The sequence below is a fragment of the Mesoplodon mirus genome (assembly GCF_964341445.2).
Source record: "Mesoplodon mirus genome assembly, chromosome: 8".
In the NCBI taxonomy this organism is placed as follows: Eukaryota; Metazoa; Chordata; class Mammalia; order Artiodactyla; family Ziphiidae; genus Mesoplodon; species Mesoplodon mirus.
Window position 1 is genome coordinate 38,285,305 of NC_138984.1, and position 23,832 is coordinate 38,309,136.

Genomic DNA, 23,832 nt, shown 5'->3' on the forward strand with positions numbered 1-23,832 from the left:
CTCTAGAATTTGAGGAAGTTGAAACCCATCTTTGCACAAACTTGACCCTCTAGCAAAACCTGTGCAATTGTCTTGACAAGAAGGAGTAAAGAGGGTAACAATTAGAAACACTGCTAGTTGGTTTACAGAACTTTTTTGGTAGGGATGGGCAGGTTTGTTTTTTCTTTTTTAATAACTGACTATATCAATTAAAATCAAAGTTTCTGTGCATTTTTCTTCGTAATGCTGCAAGAAATCTGAGAAAAAACAATGATAACCAATCTCTACAACTCCAAAGACCGTGAGCAGAGACAGTGGAGTTCCCATCACTTTAGAAAGGTGAACACCCCAACCCTAATCAGGTTATACACAACAGCCACAAGACAGGTTTTGCTCCATGACTCAAAGATACCACTCTCTTCAAAGTCCTCTGTGACCAAAATCTTAAGAATTATTTTTATTTAATGATTCCTTTATTCTTTTATGTCTTTGAAAAATCCTGACTATTTGTACCTCAACACTAGTCTCAGATTTTATCTTTTCCATTTCCAAGTTATAATAACTAACATTTATTGACTGTCTACTATGTGCTTAGCTTACTTAGCTAAGCGCTCTACATGACTCCTCTCATTTAATCCTCCCAACCACCCTATGAGGTGGGTTCTACTACAATAATGAAGCTGAAGGAGGGTCAAAGAGATTAAGCTACATGCCTGATATCACAGAGCTAATAAGTAGAGAATCTGGGACTCCAACTCTGGTAGTCCAATTCTAGGGCCTACCCTTTTAATGGCAGTGCTATATTACCTCCTAGACTTAGCAACTAATTCTGGAAACTTCTAGTCATTCTCTTAATCCCAATTTACCTCCATTGTTTCACATAGCTATTAAGAAAATCTTAACTACTATTTTTTTTTACCAATTACGCCCCTATTTAAGAAAAATACAATGCTTTTATATATCATATTAAACTGAATGCTGCTGCCATATCAAGCCTGGCTTCATTCAACCCATCAGATCCTCCCAAATTCAGAAGCACAGCATCTGGAATACAAAGACAACTTGCTGAACTGCTGCTGTCAATGGAACATGTTGGGTATTTTTTTCCCCAGAAAGAAAATTCCCCTGATTATTATATTCATAGAAATACAGCCTCCAGAAAAATGGAGGTAAAACAATCCACTATAGTGGACCACAGTGCCCCTAGTATTGTAACCAATGTTGTAGTCTAGGAACAACATTTTAAACGGAACACTGCCAAATCAGAACATACCACTTATTTGCTATGTGAATCTGAGCGTGTTATTTAACCTGCCTGTCCTTCAATCTCCTCATCTGTGAAAATAGGGTAGATATCCACCACTTCATAAACCTAGGGAGAATTATATTAGTTAATAGATGTAAAGTGCTTAGAACAGTGTCTGGCACATGGTAAGCACTCAATAAATGTCAGGGGTCACTACTATTGTGGGAGTGTGGGAGGAGACATCCATATAACTCCCTTCAACTATGTCAACAGTTCTCACATGAGTATTTCACTTACTCTTTCTAGCTCCTGAGGGAGAAATCGGACTGACTAGGAAATGCATCAGAGAAGAATTGGATTTGGGCTCAACATAAGAATTTTTCAAACAACAAAAGCAGCCTGAAAATGGAATTGGCTCCCTTGTAAGAAAGGGAGCTCCTTGCTGACTAGAGGCCACTATCCCCACATCTACAGAGGCTCCTACTCTAGTGCAGTTATGCACCTGACACCCTCCAAATGCTCACCTAAGACAGTCCATCAGATTCCTTCCCAACATGTATGGTACACGGTAGCTACTCTAGATATCCTGGATTGTCCTTGTTTGGGGTTTCTCTGTATTTCACATATGGTATGAATTTGCAAGTCAGGATTCAAAGTGTGGTTCATGCCTGTGAAACATAATTTTGAAGTTAACTGGTTTATACAGGTATTGGAATAGGACCTAGTAGCACATGAGCCATATTCTCATCACTTGCCCTAACCAGATCAAACAGTGGGAACCTAAAAACATATCAGAGTCATGTTTAACTCCTTCAAAAACACTTTGATTCCTTCTCCAGTTAAGAATATATTCTATGACTATTTTCACCTTAACAAAACTTACAAGTCTCTTTTGCTTCATTTTACTAATAAGAATCTCCTAAACTTTAAGCTGAGCACATACTACCTAGATAGAGACTACATTTCCCAGCTGGGTATAGCTATATCGCTAACAGGCCAATGGGATAAAAGTATAAGTGGTATGTGCAACTTACAGATAACTTCCTTAAAAGCAAACTGCTTGCCCCCCACTTTCTTTTTCCCCCTTCCTATGGGACAGAAGGGGGATGTGGTAGTGAGCCGGTTTAATCAAAGGGACAAAACAACATCCTAAAGGACGGCCAAAAGGAAGACAAAAGGAAACTGTATCCCTGAATTACTTTATGGATCAGAGCCACTTACCTGATTCAGAAGAAACAGCCTAGTTAAGGAATGTTACTTATTAGAGAAATAAACTTCTATCTTGTTTAAGAAAACATATGTTTCGTAGAGCAACTTAGCTTCCCAATAAATGCAAATATTTATAAATATGGAGAATGAACTCCCTCATTTCAAAGGCTCAGAGATTTGTGTATAAATATTCTCAGCTAAATTCCTCTTTTAATAAAGACTTTTAATAGTGAAAGTTAAAATTCTGATGTAGGTCGAGCCAGCCATCTAAAGCAAACAATGCTTTTGTTTGTACCACCAATGATACACTTCTGGAAGATAGAAACAGAATAGTTTATGAAGGAAAACACCCAAATTATAAAAGAAGAAGAGTACTTGAAGAAAACTACAAAGACAGTCCCTCGAGGGTCATAGTACCAAGATCCTTATAGGAATAAGACAAATAATCTACCTTAGTCATCTACTTGTCCTTTAAAATGTTCAAGTCATTTTCAACTGTCAAAACTGAAACCATAAATAAGAGTTCAGAAGGATCTAAGACATAATCAGATAAACACAAAGTTGAGCTTTTATGTCCATAAAAAGCCTCAGAGCAATGTTTTGTATCTTGTAAGAAAGCAGACTTTTTCAAAGAAAATAACATATTAAACATAGCTGTTAAAGGACGTAAGTCACAGTTTGGTTTCTCCAGACTTTTCTTGAAGTTCAGAACAACAAAAATATCTGGAGCAAAGTTTTCATTTTATATAAATAAATATCTAATATTCACATCCAGGATTTTTTAAAATTATGATTCCAACTTATTAAATTTTATTTAATGCCACTAAACCCACCCCATCCTCAGTTGATCCTAATGTCAGTGGAGAATGCTATTTCCCTCTTCTGGCTTTTAACAGGCTTTATACAATGGAAAACATTCCACAAGCTGGTCTTACTATCCATGAAACCAGACAGTAGTTCATTCTCTATGATGTGAGCTTGCCTGGAAATTACTCTTTAATATATACACCACTGAGGAAACTGTGGGCTTTATTCTTATTTTAACACCTTGCATTGCCATACAGGCTGGAAACTCCTTTCCTCTGACAATACATACAGGAACACAGGTAATGACCCCGGTAAGTGTGTGTTTTGTGTATGGCTGTTATGAGTAGCTTCCACAATATGATTCTTCTAATGAAACTTATTCAGTTAAGTTGAAAGTGGGTAAAATAAATAATTGATCTTACACACTAGCCACCAGGACTCATTAAAATACCTCTCAAAGAAAAAAAAAGAAGACCCACGTCTTTAACCACAAAAAAATCTTCCTCTGTCTGGAACATCATCTCTTCTTTCCAATTATAATTTATAAAGTTTTATACTTTTAACAGTGAAGATAGTAGAGGATATCTGCCCAAAACAGACCAGCTGAATCAATTTTCCCAGAGAGTTTTCAGAAGTACATTCTACTCAGAACCAAATCAAATGCACAAGAATGTTGTGAGAACCTGAAAGTCATTCTTCAGTTCTTGTGAAGATATACTAAGAATAAAATCCAGAAATATGAATCTCCTTCTTTTTAAATCTTATGAAGTTGAGGTAATAAAAAGTTGAAAGATGTTGGTACCAGTTCTCCACCAATTTGCTTTATGATTTGTGGGAGTAGCCCCCTAAGTCTCAGTTTCCAAATCTGTAAAGAGGTAGATTCAACTATTATGAGGTAAACTCTAAGGATATTTTAGTTTAATTTTCTATTAAAGCTCTATATATTAATGTATAAAAAGTATATCATGGGGCTTCCCTGGTGGCGCAGTGGTTGAGAGTCCGCCTGACGATGCAGGGGACACGGGTTCGTGCCCCGGTCCGGGAAGATCCCACATGGCACAGAGCGGCTGGGCCCACGAGCCATGGCCACTGAGCCTGCGCATCCGGAGCCTGTGCTCCGCAACGGGAGAGGCTACAACAGTGAGAGGCCCGCGTACCGCCAAAAAAAAATGTATATCATGTAAAAATGCAGATGCAGTTAGAAATGAAATGTTCACAAAATCCATAAACTAATTGTTTTTTATTAACACTACTATCAAAATCCTAAATCTTAATCCAGTGGACTGTTCATATTGGTAACAAATTATACTTGTATTTAAAGAATCTAATAAAATTCATCTGGAATGGGAAAAAAAATCATCACTACAACAATGACCTAGTTCTAAAACCAGGATATGATAGAATAATGGTATCCAAAGATCTTTATGTCCTATTCCCCAGAACCGGTGAATATGTTGGGTTCCATGGCAAAGGGGAATTAACATTACAGATGGAATTAAGATTACTAATCAACTGACTTTAAAATAGGAAGATTATCTTGGATTATCTGGGTGAACCCAATGTAATCAAAAGGATCCTTAAATATGGAAGAGGGAGACAGAAGATTTAGAATGGGGCAGGGTAAAAACTAAAAGTTAAATGTGGTGTGAGACGAGAAAGACTCCACTGGCTGTTGCTGGACTTTGAAAACAGAAGGGGCCGTGATCCAAAGAATGCAGCAGATTCTAGAAGCTGAAAGGGGCAAGAAAAAGGATTTTCCCCTGGAACCTCCAAAAAGGAACACGGCCCTGCCAATACCCTGATTTTAGTGAAGCAAGACACATTTCAGACTACAGACCTCTAGAACTGTAAGATAATAAATTTATAAATTTATTATAATAAATAAAAATTACGTTTGAAGACACTATGATAATTTGTCAAAGCAACGATAGAAAACTAACATTTAGGGTTTCTAAAATGTAGGTTTTGAAGAGTAAGAAACCTAAACCTGCAATCTAGAAGGTATGCCAAAACAATCCCCTCAAATCTACTGTTGTTTCTTAGATCCTTCTGACTTTCAACTGAAATATGTGCCCCTAGCACAGTAGATGTGGTGGTTGCTTTCACTGCAGAACAATGCAGGGTTGAACCACCTCAACTTAGTTTTAACACTGGCCCCATGCAACCAGATCAACATATTCTTAAATCTTTTTTTTTTTTTTTGGAAATTTGGGATACTGGGGGTTGCAAGTTTGAGGGATAAAGAAAATAGGGAGGAAAAAATTCTGCCCTCCCCCACACCTACCCTACCAAAGACACACAGACTTAATATCTGTGAGACCTGGAACAAGTTTCTCTACCTCACAGAGCCTTGGCTTCCTTTTCTGTAAGGTTGAAATGATAACCATAGCTATGTCTTGCCAGACTCTTGTAAGAATTAAAAATAATGTAAGATCTTGACAATGTTCTTGCCTATTATTATTCTATACCATGAAATTGTAAAAGAAGCCTCCATAACCTATCCATGGTGTCATAAACAATCTCTCCAGTGGCTCCCTGGAAGAATGGGAGAGATGGTGGACCATCTCTCCTATCCTTCTCCCATTCTTAGATATGCTTGGTAAGTGAAGGGGTAGAATTAGAGAATGATCTCAAGCTCTCCAATTCTATAATAATGTAATTGGATAATTAAGCAGTCTTAAGTTGCTGGAGTACAAACAAGTGAGTTTTATATTTCCCACAGCTGCTCCCTCCCAACTATGCCATCTCAGATCCCCTTGCCCCTGGGTACTCCAGTTACCACTAATACCTGAACGCACTCAGATTCCACAATGTGTCAGTCTCTTTCAGTTATTAGAAGAGTTCTTTCAAGCCCTTAAAAACTCATTCCTATTCATTTTAAAACTTCAATCTCATGTTCAATTCAAGGTCCTCGTTCCATCCCATAGCCCCCAAAGCAAGCTAAAATGGTGGTGGTAGTTGCCGTGGCTGGGGGTAGGTCTAGTCTACCCGCTTCTCTCTTTCTCTTCCTCCCTACACTTCCCTTCTAGGGTTGGGCTGGAGGAGGGATAGGAAAGGCCATGGTCTCCCCGTAGATGGCATCATAGGGATGTTGAAGGCCCCACTGGGTTGGCTTTCTCTGCTCCTCAGGTTAACACTGAACTTACTGTTGGTTCTCTCTGTGAGGCAGGCATGCAAATGCTGACTCTGCATGGAGTTGATGGTTCTCCATAGTGCCCTTCTTCCTGCACATTCATCATATTGGTTTTAGAGATCTGGCTTGGACACTGACCTCTTCCTCCCACCACTTACCCAGCCCCTGCCCCAGCCTCTTGTTACTAGAGTCCCTATGCTCAAATGGGTTCTTTGGGTGGGGCACAGCAAGATGCCTGGCCATCTTCCTCCACAATCAGGATGGCATCAGGGCTCTGATGGTCTGGTAATTCAGTACCTTCCAGAGAAGAGATGAGCATCAGTCCCAACTTACAGGGAGACTTGGTGGAGAGGGGAACTGTTCCATGCCACCACCATTACCTGCCCAATCTTTACACATGATTCTCTTGAGTCCTTTCTCTCTCAACTTCAGAAAGGGTCATGAGATCTTCCACCCAAAATGAGGAAAGTGGAAGGAACAGGCTCTCTTCAGAAACCATAACCCCCTTCCAAGGTTACCTCCCCCCTTGAAGTCCTCCCTTTATTTAGCCTGGGGAAAAGGGGTGGACAAGAGCAGTAGTAAAGGCTGCCTCCCTGTAAGACTGGAAATGGTGGCTGAACACAACAGTTCACGGTCCCCTGAGTCTGTGGAATCTTAGAGTCTTTTGTTTTAAGTTGTGACGGCTAATTCCAGCACTCACAACTACTTCCATCCTGTTACACCAACTTCTATGACATCTTGTTTACCAAAAGCCATTTCTCTGTATTGGTGACCCTGTCATGCTAAGGGTGCAACTATGAAGAATTTCCTTGGACTTTCTTAGAGCTAGGGCTAGAAAAACAGAAAAATAGACAAAACTTGTCTTTAATGCCATGCATTCCCACCAACAAACTAGACCAGTCCTTCTTAGGTCCTTGCCAGGAATCTCTAGGCACAAAGGGCCCTAAGCTGAGTATTCACTATTAGGTGTGTTAAGGTGTGAGGTGTTAATTAGTTAAAAGACTCTCCAGAAGAAGTAAAAAGCCATCAAAATCCCCAAAATTTGAATTCCCAAATGTACAACTTCTGGCAGAATGATCCAGGTAGAGAGCTATTTGTTGAAGCATTACTTTGTCCATTTATAAACATGGTCCCATCCAACTCCATTCTCTTTAGCACACATTGATCCTCTTTCTCTTCTCCCCAAACAACAAAAATCTCAACTCTGATCAAACTTTTCTGAGTTTGGCTAACATTTCTGAGTGTGGCTTCTCATAGCCCACACAGTTACTTTCATAAAAAACATGTCTTGGGATAAAGACCATCATCCCAGCTGTAGGACATAAAGCTGGGGAAAAAAAGGTCACCTGCTGTTGAGGCTTCTGACTTCCAGTGTGTCTAGCATTGTGTGTACACACATACATACCACTGCATTTATCACAAAACCAGGTTGATTCCATACTAACTGAACATGAGAACGTATTAGGGAAAATATTTCTTGTAAATTTCAGATGTTTGGGGAAAGCTTTATTGTTTTTACCAAAAAAAAAAAAATTCCACTTTAAGAGAATGTGACTAAGCACCTCATTGTGCAAATGCTGCAATAGAAAAAAGAGAGAGAGAAGAGAAAGAAAAAGCCAAAGTCCTATGTCCTTTCAATAATTTAATATAGGGCTTCCCTGGTGGCGCAGTGGTTGAGAGTCCGCCTGCCAATGCAGGGGACACGGGTTCGTGCCCCGGTCCGGGAAGATCCCACATGCCGTGGAGCGGCTAGGCCCGTGAGCCATGGCCGCTGAGCCTGCGCATCCGGAGCCTGTGCTCCGCAACAGGAGAGGCCACAGCAGTGAGAGGCCCGTGTACCGCAAAAATAAATAAATTATTATTATTTAATATAATGGCAGATAGGTAATTAAACCTGACATATGAGGAGTCTTTCAACAAGAGAGCTGACTGTGCCTTTAACGCCTGGCCAGTCTCCCAGTGATGGGGACAAACCTCTGGGTACGATTTGGCCATGGTACTGTATCTCTGCCTAGCAGAATGGACTCACTACCATCAACACAATAAAGTAGCCACAAGCACAGTAATTTCATGACATACTCACATATTTAAACTTCCCTTTTTTTTTTGGAATTTCCACCCCCCAAAAAAGGAATTAAATGATTAAACAGACTTTCAGTTTAATGGAATTCCTCAAATATTCCTCATATGTGTGATGAACTCACCTACCTCCAATGTAATTGGGAAGAAATATTAATAATAAAGCATCGGGCTTCCCTCGTGGCGCAGTGGTTGAGAGTCTGCCTGCCGATGCAGGAGACACGGGTTCGTGCCCCGGTCCAGGAGGATCCCACATGCTGTGGAGCGGCTGGGCCCGTGAGCCATGGCTGCTGAGCCTGCGCGTCCAGAGCCTGTGCTCCACAACGGGAGAGGCCACAGTGGTGAGAGGCCCACGTACCGCAAAAAAAATAAAAAATAAAAAATAAAGCATCATATCCACTACCACTTATCAAAATTCCAACTTCCTTGGATTAGAAACTCAGATACTCCTTACTGATTTATTGATGCTGGAAGACAAAACTATCAAACTATAAAATAAATCATATCAGTTTGCACTGATTAAGTAACAGTCCATCCTTAGCCTGTGTAATTTACAGCAAACTTGGATCATAAATTCTTGCTACATGGTAAAGATGCTAATTCTGATAAAAGAGTAAAAATGTACTAAGAGTAGTTCCAGTCATCTCAAGGGAAAGTGGCGTACGATATTATTGTAAGGTCATGGGTATTTTACATGAAAGTTTAAGAAGCTAAAAAAACATAATCAAAGAATCCTTATCAGAGTTTCCCAAAGTTGTTTTCAGAATTGTTTCTTTTCGATTTGTCAGCTAAACTTAGTTTTTAAGGTAGCTATATAATGTCTGCTATTTCATGCATACTAGCTAAGGTTTAAATCAATATTATTTAAGAGGATGTACATCATAAAGATTAAAAGCAACCTCTGGGGCTTCCCTGGTGGCGCAGTGGTTGAGAGTCTGCCTGCCGATGCAGGGGACACGGGTTCGTGCCCTGGTCCAGGAGGATCCCACATGCCGCGGAGCGGCTGGGCCCGTGAGCCATGGCCGCTGAGCCTGTGCGTCCGGAGCCTGTGCTCCGCAACGGGAAAGGCCACAACAGTGAGAGGCCCGCGTACCACAAAAAAAAAAAAAAAAAAAAAAGCAACCTCTGGAGCTAGACCATTTGGGTCCATTTCCTGGCTCTGCATTTACTAGCTGTGTGACCTTAGGCAAGTCATATCTCTCCAACTGTAAAAAGGGAAATAACAATTAAAAATACTAAACTCATATGGTTACTGTGAGGACTGAATGAATTAATACACATTAATTGAACAATGCCAGACTCATAATACAACTTATATAAGCATTTGCTATTACTATAAGAAAAGTTCTCAACAGGCAAATCTCTGCAAGATGTCCTAGGTGTTTTATCTATTAGATTAAACATAAAAATAAAGCATTTAATTATTAATAACATATCTAAATATATAATTTAATTTAATTATAGCATGGAATCAATAATTCCAAAGTATTTCAAATGGGGAGTTCACTAAATGCTGAAGGTGTCTTTGCATCTTGCATGTCAGTCTCCAGGGGGAGCACAGACTCTGCCAACCTTCATCCCCCACCTCTGCCCCTACTACCTCCTCCAAAAATCAGTCATGATAAATGGTTACAAGACTGCAAGTTCAAGGACATTGATAGACTCTGTTTTGTGGAGGTGAAGTTTTCAAAGGAGATAAAGGTCAGAGTGCACATGGCGTGGTATCCTCTTTCTCCCCTCACCCAACAACGTGCTGACCTGGAGGGAAGCAGAGCAAGGCAGCTTACACTCACTTTTCCCACACAGTTGCCCTTTTCCTGAGCCAGACCCTAACCCAGCCTGAGTCAAGGGAGGTTTGGAGGGGAAATACATTCTCCTCCTGCTGACTCCTTATTCTCTAGCCCGATGGGGTGAGCTCCTGAGCAGCCCACCTTCATCATCAGCTGTCAGATCTGAGATGGAAGATATGGGCTTTAAGAACACAGGCTACTTGGCCTGCTTTGGTTTGAAATCACTTGAGCCTCAGAGAAAAGTACCTACAACATGATCAGGTCCAGCTTTCTAGAGTTCTGCCTTATAATCTTGGTCCCAGCTAACAGTAAAGGGGTTTTTTTGTTTGTTTGTTTTTTGTCTCTTTTTTACTTCCTTGTGCATTTATCTTCCTCAACATCTCACAGGGAAGGTGTTCTGAATATAATCTATCATTTCTAACCATTACATAGTACCATACAATGATACAAGTGTGCCTACTTATACATACTGCCTGAGCTTAGTCTAGTATAGATTTGCACCTGTTAACAGGCTTTTGAACAAGTCAGTGTGAAAGACTTAAGAAAGCAGATATTATCTTTCAAAGATTTTAAACTTTTGAATACAAAGTTGTGTGGTTAAGGAAAAACACAATATCCTTGCCAGTAACAGGTATCATAAATTCACAAATACAAATTAAGAAATCTTTGGGAACTAAGCACACTTACTAAAATAGTTTAGTTGTTATGTTGTTTTGTTTTGGATGGATTACATTTTTTTCAAAATTAACTTGCCTTTCTTCTTCCTGGAGTGATAATGATAATATAAATATGATTCTTTTCTACTTACAATGTGCAATCCTACTTATCTCAAAGTAATGCTTGTTTAATTATTAGTGAGGTAATTTAAAATGGTACTGTGAAAATAAACTAGATTATATCTCTCTTCAACACATCCACATAAAATGTTACAAATTAAACTAGAAATCAAATCCAATTTTAAATCCAAAGGACTATTCCAATACTTTGTCACACTATAATTTTGTTGCCATCTAATGTTAGCTGAAATACACAATACATTGGCCAAGAATTAAAACAAACAGAATGCTGTCATTATAGAACTTGACCATTCAGTTCTAACTGTTTTTATCAATTTAGTATACTCATTAATTATAATAAATTCTGTCTGTCATAACCTTTTAGGAGCTGGGATACAGAGATGAACTGGGGATGCAAAGATAAATAAGATTTGATAAAACTTCAAATAAACCTTTTTTACATTATTAGAAAACATCAAAATATGAGATTTTGTAGAACTCACAGGCTCCACTGTAATAGGTTTACTGATTTATTACCTTAGATTTAAATTGGAAGTGTAATCAAATTATTCTCTCTCCCCATCTAATAAACAATGGCTCATCTATTAGTGTTGAGATCCCAATGGAAAACTCAAAAAGGAACTTTACTCCTGCCTCTTACTTCTGTTTAGTCATCTTCAGCTGGATAATTTTTTTAATGTACAATCTTATACAGGTCTCAGTTTAGACTTGCTACTGAAAATGGAATTATGTTTAATGCTCACAGTTATTAAAGCTGAGCAGTCACTGGGGGAGCAGGGAAGCCTGCTGTAATTCTTTCTTTGAATTACTCCCCAGCATGCTGCCTGACCAGTTGCTCTGGCATTACCTAGAAGCATTAACGGATTGTTTGTTCAGTAGCACCAAAGGTAAAGTCAGCTGTCCCTGATGTCTTCTCATAATACCCTGTGGTGCCTGAGGTGTTATTTGGTAATAAATGTTCAATTGACATTTTACTGTACAAAATTTAATTACCTTTTTTCTCTACTGTAAAAGGGGAAAGGCTGGAAAAACAACTCTTCAGTCTTAATTGCAGTGTATGTTTGACCTCTCAGTGGCTATGCAATTAATGTCTACCTTTTAAACCTTAATATATTTTCCAAGAAGGAAAAAAATTCTTGTTAATTCTGATGGTAGTAGCAAGCACTAATCAACAGGTACTTCTAAAATCTCTCAACAAAACATGACAAGGCTCTCTATCAAAATTTTATTCTGAATTCTCTTGAGAGATGCTATAAGACATCACATCAGAAAGGCACCACAATGAGAAGCAACCACTTCTAAGGTGAAATGTGACCATGTTTCTATGGCAATTTCAGGAAAAGTAAACACTCTGACTGAAGGTACTGGGATAATAAAACAAATCCACGCAAGAAATTCAACGCTATTTATGAATCATTCCTCAGGAGGAGCACCCACGACTGAAACAACCAAGGCACACTAACTGCACGCAGTAAGGCTGGCCAGCCCCGCTGTACAATCAGGTTGTTTATCCAAAGTTCACCCATAAGTCGATTATTTGGAACTTTTAACACATATTTCTACAGGAAAACGAGTCTATAAATTCTGATTAATTCCCACGCCAATCTACAGAAGCCTATTTAACTTATAATGTGTCTAAAATTTTTGAGTTATTCTTCAGTCACACTTAATTCCCTTCATAACTGTCCCTATAAAAAATGTTTTCAGAGCTCCCACACAATATCCCCTATTTCATCACTCCTCTAGAATAATACATATTCCTATACCCCATACATCAGTCTAAAAGAGAATACAAACCTTCACAAACTCAGTTGTCTGCATGGGCAGGGGAGAAGTGGGCCGGGCGTAAAAGAACAGGTGTACCTTTCATATACTGACAACAAGTAGAATATCTGCCAAGCTGCTCTATCTTTTAAAATACAGTACAGGCCTAACAAAATGACCAAAGACAAAAGCAACGGCAATCCCTTTCTAGAGTCATCCATTTCCAGGTGTTCTGAATTGGAGAGGTGGAGCTGAGACAAGATAGTTTACCCACAAGCCTGGGAGCCGAAGAATATGCCACTTTCTTAGATGTTCATGTTGTTTCTAACCTAAAAAAGTATTCATCGATGATGGGATTTCTGCATCTGAGAATCAGCATGAGACAACAAGTTCTCATGTTAAGCAGACATGGGTATGAATCCTGACTCCACATTGTATCAGTAGCTGTCCATGCCTCCCTTCTCTACTTTACAGTTTGCTATGAGGATTGATTATAATGTATGAAAGCTCCTAGTTTAGTACTTGACTCATAGAAGGCAGCACTTCATAAAAGTGAATAAAATTTCCCTTGCCCCTTTGAGGAGAGCCATAATTTTTTTTTTTTTCTGTACACAGGCCTCTCACTGTTGTGGCCTCTCGTGTGGCAGAGCACAGGCTCCAGACGCGCAGGCTCAGCGGCCATGGCTCACGGGCCCAGCCGCTCCGCAGCATGTGGGATCTTCCCAGACTGGGGCATGAACCCGTGTCCCCTGCATCGCAGGTGGACTCTCAACCACTGCGCCACCAGGGAAGCCCAGAGCCATAATTTTTATATGGGTCACCAGGTACCCAAGGTGCATTTTTGAGGCTGCAGCTCAGAAACTCACTACACCAGCCCCACAATGAACATGACAGAATGAGACTGCCCATGATATAAAATAAGAGACATGAACAATATGGAAGTCACTACTCTAGCTGCTTCAGTGCACGTCTCAGCACCTCATTTCCAACTCCTATCTTCATCGCACACACCTATGTCCATGGGATCCAAATGATAATTTCTTCTCAAGAATTCATACTGAAGTAGAATCAAAAGGAAATCAAGGTGTTCCCTGGTGGCGCAGTGGTTGGGAGTCCGCCTGCCAATGCAGGGGACACGGGTTCGTGCCCTGGTCCGGGAAGATACCACATTCCGCGGAGCGGTTAGGCCCGTGAGCCATGGCCGCTGAGCCTGCGCGTCCGGAGCCTGTGCTCTGCAACAGGAGAGGCCACAACAGTGAGAGGCCCGCGTACCACAAAAAAAGGAAATCGAAATAAGTAGAACTCTTCAATACATTACATATAGTGGGAGACAAATCAACTCCTTTTTTTTTTCTTTGGTCGCACAGTATGTGGGATCTCAGTTCCCCAGCCAGGGATCATACCCGCGCCCCCTGCATTGGAAGCGCAGCGTCTTAACCACTGGACGGCCAGGGGAGTCCCACAACTGCTCTTTTATATCTCATTTCCTGCCATCTGGCATAAGGAATAAGCTACACTGCTTTCTATTTCCAAAAATTTCTATTATAGAGTTATAGAGCTGTAAACTATAATCTAAAATGTTAAATATTTTAAATGTATAAATTTGATATCAAGTACCAGATAGTTAAATGGTCTAATTCCTTAAGTAGAAATATATTTGAATGTACAATAGTACATAATTTTTAGATATTATCAACCTTGCATGTAACTAACTTGTCATGAAGAAGCAATTTTAAACCACAAGTCATGAAGAAGCAATTAAGATGGAGTCTATTGCAATATTGTGGTATATAACAATGCACTTACCAAAAAACATGCAACATTTATCAACATCAATGCTGTCCAAAAACTCACACAGAAAAACACAGGGAAAAAATGGACAAGTTAAAGAGAACCTAGTTTAACTCTCACATTAAATTTTTTAAAACTTAGGACTGAGCATATAAGGGAAGAAACATAATTTTAGTAGAAAGAAGACTTTCCAAAGATGTGTAAAGATAAATGCTATTGTTTTCATCAGCTCAGAATGAAATTGTTTTCTCAACTAAACACATATTTTCGCAAATTAGGGAGGGCAAATTTACTGAAAACATTCCTTTTATTAATATACAAGACAGTCTGTTTTCTGGCATGATAGAGGAATGCACTATTCTGATTTATCTAATATCCATGTTTATAGAGAATTAGCAGTCAAACAATTAGACTAGAAACAATACCTAAATTGAGCTGAAAATAATTTGATATTTGATGATTCACAATCTTTCAGTGGCTCAGAGTTATGATCATGAATATCAATTATCCCTGTACTAAGGCTATTTGGAACAGCATTTAATACTTTGATTAATATAAAATGTACTAAAGCCTTTCTTTTTTGTGTATGTTTCAGTGCCAAATAAAAAGAACTCTTGGCAAAACTATGAAGAATGCAATCTTTTCTCAATACAGAACATGTGCTACTTATTTCTTATATGATCTAGACCTTTTTTAGAAATTCTCATTTTTACTATGCTAAAGTGAACAAACCATGGCACAGCCGGTTCAAGATGTCAACAGAAAGGTCCTTGATCTCAGAGAGGGAGTGGCACAGAGTCCACCAACTGCCTCTTTCCCCACTGTAAGATAATGAAGGGCTCTGGGAATAGACCCCAAGGAACGCTACCCACCAATGACCTACCAGGTTATCCTTGAAGATTAACAGACCTACCACAATGACCTTAGACAACCCTCTAGACATCAAAATGTTTGGAGCAAATCTGAAGATATGAGGCCTATAAACTCTAGCGAAACTTTATTACATAAATCAGCAGCATCAGTAGTTCACCACAGATAAGTACAGATACATATGCTTATATATACATGGAATATTACTGGAAGGATACACAAGAAAGTGTTAACAGCTATGGGGGTGGACCATGTAAGTGGGAATGTGGAGTGGCTGGGAGTTTTCCCTTCAAACTCCTTTGCAACATTTGTTTTTATCATATGCATACATTACTTTTTCAATAAGAGCTAGTTTAAGATTATAATAATAATTCACTTCATTTTCTGGTATCTTTAATTTTAAAGGTCATTTATTAAATATTTATTTTACTATTAAATAGGGAAAGAATCAAGCTGCTACTCTGTTGCCTCCCTCCTTTTTTGTCACAAAAAGAAACTTCAAAACAACAGAGGCATCATTACTCAGCAAGGACTCTTCTGAGAATATCAACCAGCACATAACTAAAATTTAAAAATTGCAAACTTAGCTGCAAGAATTTGTATATTCCTTACACTCTGTTGCTTTCATTTTTTACAACACAACAAAAAAGCCCACTGCCTTTTATGATGGTATATTTTAAACTATCTTGAGGCTCTTGTTTTCACACAACACGTGTAGTGTCTATATCTTAGATTCCAAAATGTGTGCTATCTAATTGTGATTTTTTTTTAAGATTCAAAGCAATATGCTTTCTGACTTGTGGGTTAAAAGGAAAAAAAGTGATCATTTCCTTTTTATCCAAATTCACACCCAGAATAGAACACTTCTTTTCACATAATCTAAAAGTCACAAAATAACAGAAACTACTACAAGTCATTTGTAACTACCACCCACTCTTCTTTTAATATAGAAATCTCCCTGTGTGGCTTTAAACTTCCATGTGTCAGTACTGGGGAAAAGCCTAGACTATACTTGGAGCTGGATGGATGGACTAGGGGAGTGGTCTACCCACACCGGCACTAGGAGCTCCAGTTTAGAGTTTGAGAAAGAGACACGTATTATGTGGTGTATACACAGCTTAAACCTGAGCAAGGGTTTTTAATGTATTAACACAAGTACATTGAGTAGTAAGTAGTTCCAAGTCCATCCTTCATTATCATCTTTGGCTTACTTTTACATGGAAGTAGTTTCATACTGACTGTTCTACCAAGATCGGTTTTAACGTCACGTACCGAAGATTACCCACGTGCACTTACGCTAAAAGGCCCTTTTCCAAAGCCTGTGGAAGGGTTCTGACTTCCAGGGGACCTTATCCCGATGTCATGCAACCAAGATGAAATCTCAAACAGGAAACAAGCTCCAAGTGGAAGGAAGATGGATGGAGAGAAACCCTGACTGGTAGTTGAGGGGTCTAGAAGCGTTTTCCCTGCATGTGGTGGTAACCACAAGGACCCGGGGTGCTGCTTGGTGGATTGGCTGCTTTTCGGTTGCGCTCTCTGCAGCGCGGAAACTGGGCTCCACCATCGCTCTTTACTTTGCTGCAGGGGCCACTGAAAACTCTGCCTGCCTACGGGGAAAGCCCACGCTTCGTGAGATCTCAGGACAGTTTGAGTCTCGAGGGTTTGGGGGGTTTTGTTTTGTTTTGCTTCACTTGAGGGTAAACTGTGCATTTCCTTTACTGTGCGGCAGAAGCTAACTTCTCGCTGGAGAGCAGTGCACAACCATCCCGCGGGTCTGCATTTATATTGAGTCCTCCCTTCCCCCGTATATCAACGGCTTAGCGAAACTTTCAGAGAAGATGAGGAAAAGCATCCATCAAAACGCAAAGACGCAGAGCGGAACTTTTCCTCCTCTGTCAAGAAAAACAAAGTCACTTCTGCTTCTCACAGCCAAGAACTGAGTCTGGGAACCTCCGGACAAGGAAGGAAGGTTCGGTCATGAAGGAGATGGGAGAAAACAATGCTAAGCCTGCGTGGCCTCCGGACACCATACATCCTGCCCCGGCCCGTGACCCATCCGCGGTCCACCATCCACACCCACGCTCCCGGGGCCGCGCGGCCTCGCTTACCTTGATGATGCTGCTGCGCCGGGGGGTCGCCCGCGCAGCCTCCAGGAGGCCGGCCTCGCCGTCCGCCGGGGCCCCTGCAGCGCTGGGCAGCGCGATCCCGCTGCGACGGCCCCTCCACTGGCCCCCAGGGGCCGCCGCCACGCCGTCCCCGGAGGCGACGTCCGGGCCCACTCGGGGGTCGTCTTCGCTCCCGGCCGCGTCTGTCGGCGCTGGACCCTCCCTGCTGGCTGCGCCCTCGGCCATAGCCGAGCGCGTTTCGGGCTCCCCGGGGGGAGGCGGCACGCCCGGCAGCGGAGTCCAGCCGCTGGGCACGGGTGCGCTCCTGCACCGGGAGGCGACCGCGCCAGACTTTGTTTCACCGCCCGGTGGCTGCGGCGGTGGCGGCAACTTTCTGGAGAGGAGACATCGCTCGAGTAGAGACGTCCGCGGGCTTTGATCCAGGAGGCCGGCAGTCCTTGGGGGGACCGCGGCGGGAGTGAGGAGATGTGAGCGGGAGGGAGAAGGAGAGGCGAAAAGGAGAGGGAGGTGTCCGAAATGTGATGCAAACGCCCGCTCTGCGCCAGACAAAAGGCACCGGGCGCCTGGCCGGGCTGCCTCTGAGGCCGGGACGCGCGCGGCCTGAGAGGGGCTGGAGCCCGGCGACCGCTGCCCGGCGCACCAGCCACCTGCCCGCGGACGGCGGCGCAGTGGCCCCAGGAAGTGCGGCGGCTGCGGCAGCGGCAGCGGCAGCGGCGGCGGCGGCGGCGACCTCCACTCCGCTCTGTTGTGACAGAGAGGGAAGGACTTGTTTTGACAGCCCGTGGGGATTGGCAGGCGTCTGGGCCTCTTAGGAGCCTCGCCTCGCCGAGGGGGGGGGTCGGCCCGACCAATCCCCACTAGGGAGGGGTGTGCCCGAGCGCGAAGAATGGAATGTGTTCTCTAACCCAGAGCCGACCCAGTCGGGCTTGTGTACTCGAGTGGGGTGTGAGAGCGCGCGTGTGCGCACCCGGAGGCGCTCCGTGTGGATTTTGGGAAGTTTAGATGTTCGAAACGAACCTGAAGATGCAACAAAATCCGGGGATGGGACAGAGGCGGGGGAAAGGAAACCTTCGTTTGCAAAGCAAAGCAATTTGGAGGAAATGGGGTGTTGAGTATTAAGGTCAAAGCCTTTGGGGTGACGCGGAGTGCAGCTTCGCACCATCAGGGGTTAATTGCAGGCTCTCACCTTCAGAAGTTAAGTCCATGCAGAGATAAATTAGGGTTTACTGGGACCCTGTTGCTGGATAATTTGCTTCAGTTTCCGTGTAAACATCTTCAGTTCACTCTGCAATGTGAATAAATATGACAAGGAAATGGAATCAGATAAAAGAGCTGAGGGTAATAGGAAGCCAAACCAACTAAATCCTCTGGAGAGTGGCTCCTCATAAAGCGTAGATATGATGCATGTTGGCTAAGCACAAGGTGAGGTAGGGGATTTAATCTCTCCCCTAAAACATCCCTATTTGATAATGAATGGTTCAACCTCCTTTCTCTAAATAGTCCTATATAAACATATTTTGCTCATTTCCAGCAAGTTAGCAAGAGGAGCGATATCCTTGAATGATGCATTAAGGCAGTGAAATTAACCACAGAATGTTCACACAGGTGAAAAAAGGATGGCTCTGAGGTTCCCTAGTAGGACAGAAGATTTGACATTTTAATTTAAAGGCTTTTTAATATTAGAATCTCTGTTAAACCTTACTTATAACATTAAATTATATTTTAATTATTAATAATTTTATAATTTGAGATGTTACTTGTTCCTTTGACTAAGAACATGAGAAACTCTTCAGCCTTTAGACCCAGAATTTGTTAGAATGTCAGAATTTTAGAGATGCAAGGGAATTTAGAGATCATCTCGCGCAACCCTTTTATTTTACAGATGAGAAGAAGGCCCACAGAGCTTTAGTTCCTTGTCTACTAGTTAGTGCAAGAGGTGAAATTAGAATCTGCCACTTAACTCCTCCGGTAATCTCTTCACTACTTTATCTGGCTCCTCTGGGGCTGCAAGCAGCCAGAACTGGATGAGGCCCTTGGGAGTTTTCAGACTTGACATTTACCAACTTTTAGGGAAGACTGAGAAGGCTTGATTTTACCTTTTCTTTAAATATAAATGCAGCCTGGTAATGAATGTACCAGATTAGCAATCTCTGGTTTTAGAACCAACACCACCCTCTAGTGAGATTCTGAGAACTGCATCCATAATAGCAAATGCTTTTTTCTTTCTTTCTCATATGTAAAAGACAGGAGAGGAAACTCAGTTAGTTTCCTTTCAACTGATCTGCCTTTATAACCCACAGACAAGAGGAAGGAAGTAGAAGGTCACCCAGACTTAAAACAACCATACACGTCCTTCATCTTCAGAAATATTTTTACTTGCTATACTCACAAATATAGCCTATTTTAACCTGTCACTGTTTTCTTTGGTATTCAAGTATTACTATGTTTTATTTCTGTCTTCTACAGTTGCTTTCAGAGCTTTATTTTTCTGTATTACCCTCATAAAAATTCCATTCTTGGGTTGTCCTCTGAGAAATGTAAAACTGTGGTTATCTCACTCATTATCTTGTTCTATGATATTAATATCATTTACAGGGATTTCCCATGTAAATGGTTTGTGTATACCATCCTGATATTATTTTTTAATATTAAAATTACTGTCACCTTACTAACATTTACAGTCAGTGATCTTCAAAAAAATAAACCAGAAAGTAGAGCATGCAGTGTACAAAATTTTTTGTGTGTTTCAACTAGCTGATGGCCAATTGAAATCTTCTCTTATCTCTTTTCTCCCTTAGCAGCCTTCTCTCTCACCCTCATGTGAAGGCAAACACACACACACACACACACACACACACACACACACGCATCTTTGCTCTGACCATCTGTTCAGACTGTTGTCTAATTCATTCTGCCTTGAGAATACAGTTGGACCCTGATCTATCAAGTCTTTCATACTGTTGTCCTCTAGCATAAGCTCAGAAGGATTCTCCTGATATTCATGTTTGCAGTTTTAAAAAAAAGAACCCTCCATTGAAACTGCTCCTACCCATACACAGATTCTACACTGTGGCCCCACTCCCAAGACTGCGAGAAAGGTGTAGCCAGACTTGGTCGGATCAGCAGCCATATAAACATTCCTACCCTCCATTAAAAAAAAACCCTTTCCAAATTACTATGACCCACAACTCCTGTCTCCCAATCATTCACCAAGTAATGTGACAACCACTTCATGGGCAAATTGGAAGTTGGAGGAATGGGAGGGATGGGGGAAGGGATGTGAGTAAGAATCATAAATTGTCAATTCAAATGTCACCACCTCAGAGAGGTCTTCTCTGACCACAAATCTCATGTTGCCCCTTCAACCTCACACACATACCATGTTACTCATATTATTCTGTTTTGTTTTCTCATAGGATTTTATCACTGTAAATAAACTGTCCTGTCCATGGAATTGTTTACTTATATAGTCTTTCACGCTGACCTCCTGTCTCTGCCCCACTGAAATGGAGAATGTAATCTCCATGTGCATAAAAAACTTGTCTATTTTGTTCAGTGCTGTACCTCCAGCTCCCAGAACCATGCCTGGCAGAGTAGGTGCTCAATAAACATTTGTGGACAGAATCTTTACCTTTGCAGTCCTCTAACTGAATAAAACAACCACTTCTGATAAAGAAAAATGGCCCTGTCACTGAGGACTTCTTATTGTCAAGGATCCTGGAATTCCATCCTAGGGCAAAACTCAGAGCAGACCCAAGCAAGTAGTTGCAAAATTAGAAGGATGCTTATAAATTGGAGTAATGTGAAATCTAGAATTGGACTGAAAAACAACTGATGGGAACCTAGCCAGCTGCAGCAAACCTGAAAATACCTAGCCCAGAATCAAAGACCCGGTATGTCAATGTAGTCCTTCCAGCTCAGGTTAGTCACTTCAGAACCCTAGGCCTAAGAAAATTCCAGTGAGAATAGTAAGACTTTCTATACATTACCAGGAAATCACAGTTGGGAAGAGAACTTATCACTGCTTTCTATGTACCAGGTAATCCTCTATGAAGAATTCTGATCTATACTTTATAGATAAGGAAACATAGGATCAAAAGGGTCAATTCACTTGCTCAAGAGACAAAACCAGGATTTGAGTCCCAGACGATGACTTTAAAGCTTGTGGCTCTTTCTACTACACAAGGCTCTCATAGGGTACAAGTTCCGTGATCGTCCTGGAGACTTCAGTTATTCTGAAGAACCACTCCTTCAAATCTGGGACCACTCACATTAGGCACGACTACCTCTTCTCTTAACACCAGCATTACCTCTAGTTCATCATGATGGAGTATAAGGTTGATTGATTTATCAGTGTGTGAGGAAACACATTTATCCTGTGATCCACATATATGTAAGAAAGAATATTTTGATATTAAGAGCCAGTTCAAAGATGCATTTAACATGAGTACAGCATTTTCAACTGAGCCACATATATCTTAATATTCAGTCACCGAGCTCCCCAATACACATTGTAGTCATTTTGATTTGCTAGTTGAAGAAAAAGCAATTTGCAGGGTAATTTATAGTATAAATATTATAGTAGAGCAATATATGCTAAGTCAATGAAAGATAAGCAAAACTTAATACAACCTCTTAAAATTCAAGATTACCTTTTCTTGACAGGTATTCCTTCATCCCTTCTATTTCAGTAATTGAAACATAAAAATCAACTACTTTTGTTTCTAAGTAGGACACTCCACTTCTTGATAACAGTCCTACAAAAATGGGAAGTTACAGGGAATTCCCTGGTGGCTTACTGTTTAGGATTCCGGGCTTTCACTGCTGTGGCCCAGATTCAATCCCTGGTTAGGGAACTGAGATCCCACAAGCCATGCAGCACAGCCAAAAAAAAAAAAAAAAAAAATGAGAAGCTACTAATTGTTTAGGATAGATCTAGGTTCACCAGTTTAATAAAACTTCCAAGTACTGAAAGACAATAAATATTTAAGAAATCTCTAATTACAGACAATGTTCTTCAATGTCTGATGGCTGCTGCAAACCTGTACTACCTGCATGAGAACAGAATGCCCAGGTGTTTGTCCATTAACACTGCCCCTCAGGAATCACCCCACATAGACCCTGAGGCTAAAATATACTGTCAAGAGCCCCAGGCCAATTGTCTGGAAACAGTCTGTATGTTCAGGGCAAAGGTCTTCTAAAAATAGACAGTCAGTGTTGATTTATTTTCTATGTGTTAATTTACTTTGACACAGATCCTGGAGTTGGAGCTCAGGTCATGGTTATGTTCCCTACTGATGCAGAAGCTACAAAGGCATTTATGAAAAGTACCACTGGAATGGCACTAATGATACCCCCATGAAAAATTGTTTTTCTTCTTTATTTATTTTATTTAACAACTTGAGTTGTTTCCAGGTATGGTTTTATAATATAAACCTCTTCAAATCAAACATACACCCAATGCCTGACACTTGCGATACAGGAGTGAATATGGGGTAGGTTCCTCCTCCTCCTCTTCCCCCACCCCAGGTACAAACCCCAAATCTAATTCATCCGCATGTGATGGGGATTCTTCCTCCAATTGTGCCAAGACATGAAGTTCATTAATGCTTGTCAGTATCACAGGACCCACTGGAAGAAAATATATAGAGTCATATTTCTTTTTCTAATGCACTCCTTTCCTTTCATCATGATGTATTACTCTTTTTTAATTTATTTCTTTTTTTACTTCTGGCTGTGTTGGGTCTTTGTTGCTATGCACGGAGTTTCTCTAGTTGTGGCAAGCAGTGCTACTCTTTGTTGCAGTGCGCAGGCTTCTCATTGCAGTGGCTTCTCTTATTGCGGAGCATGGGTTCTAGGTGCACAGCCTTCAGTAGTTGCGGCGCGTGGGCTCAGTAGTTGTGGCGCATGGGCTTAGTTGCTCCGCAGCATGTGGGATCTTCCCGGACCAGAGCTCGAACCCATGTCCCCTGCATTGGCATACGAATTCTTTTATTTATTTATTATTACTTTTTTTTTCGGCTGCATTGGGTCTTTGTTGCTGCTCGTGGGCTTTTCTCTGGTTGCGGAGAGCAGGGGCTACTCTTCGTGGCGGTGAGCAGGCTTCTCACTCTGGTGGCTTCTCTTGTTTTGGAGCATGGGCTCTAGGTGCGTGGGCTTCAGTAGTTGTGGCACAGGGCTCAGTAGTTGTGGCTCACGGGCGCTAGAGTGCAGGCTCAGTAGTTGAGGCACACAGGTTTAG

The 23,832-nt window shown here is 41.2% G+C and overlaps 1 protein-coding gene across 2 annotated transcripts in view; it reads right to left on the reverse strand.

Moving 5' to 3' along the window:
* The window catches only part of PLCL1 (phospholipase C like 1 (inactive)), a gene marked incomplete at its 5' end in the record, with an annotated part of 348,375 nt that extends 330,544 nt beyond the window's left edge, over positions 1-17,831 (reverse strand). Inside the window, one exon of one of the 2 annotated variants that reach the window (XM_082630504.1) lies at positions 17,574-17,831. In XM_082630504.1, the coding sequence (XP_082486630.1) occupies positions 17,574-17,816 (243 nt within the window). The remainder of the gene's footprint in view (positions 1-17,573) is intronic. The other variant, XM_082630503.1, reaches the window with a different exon arrangement.
* Between the last annotated feature and the right edge of the window lie 6,001 nt (positions 17,832-23,832).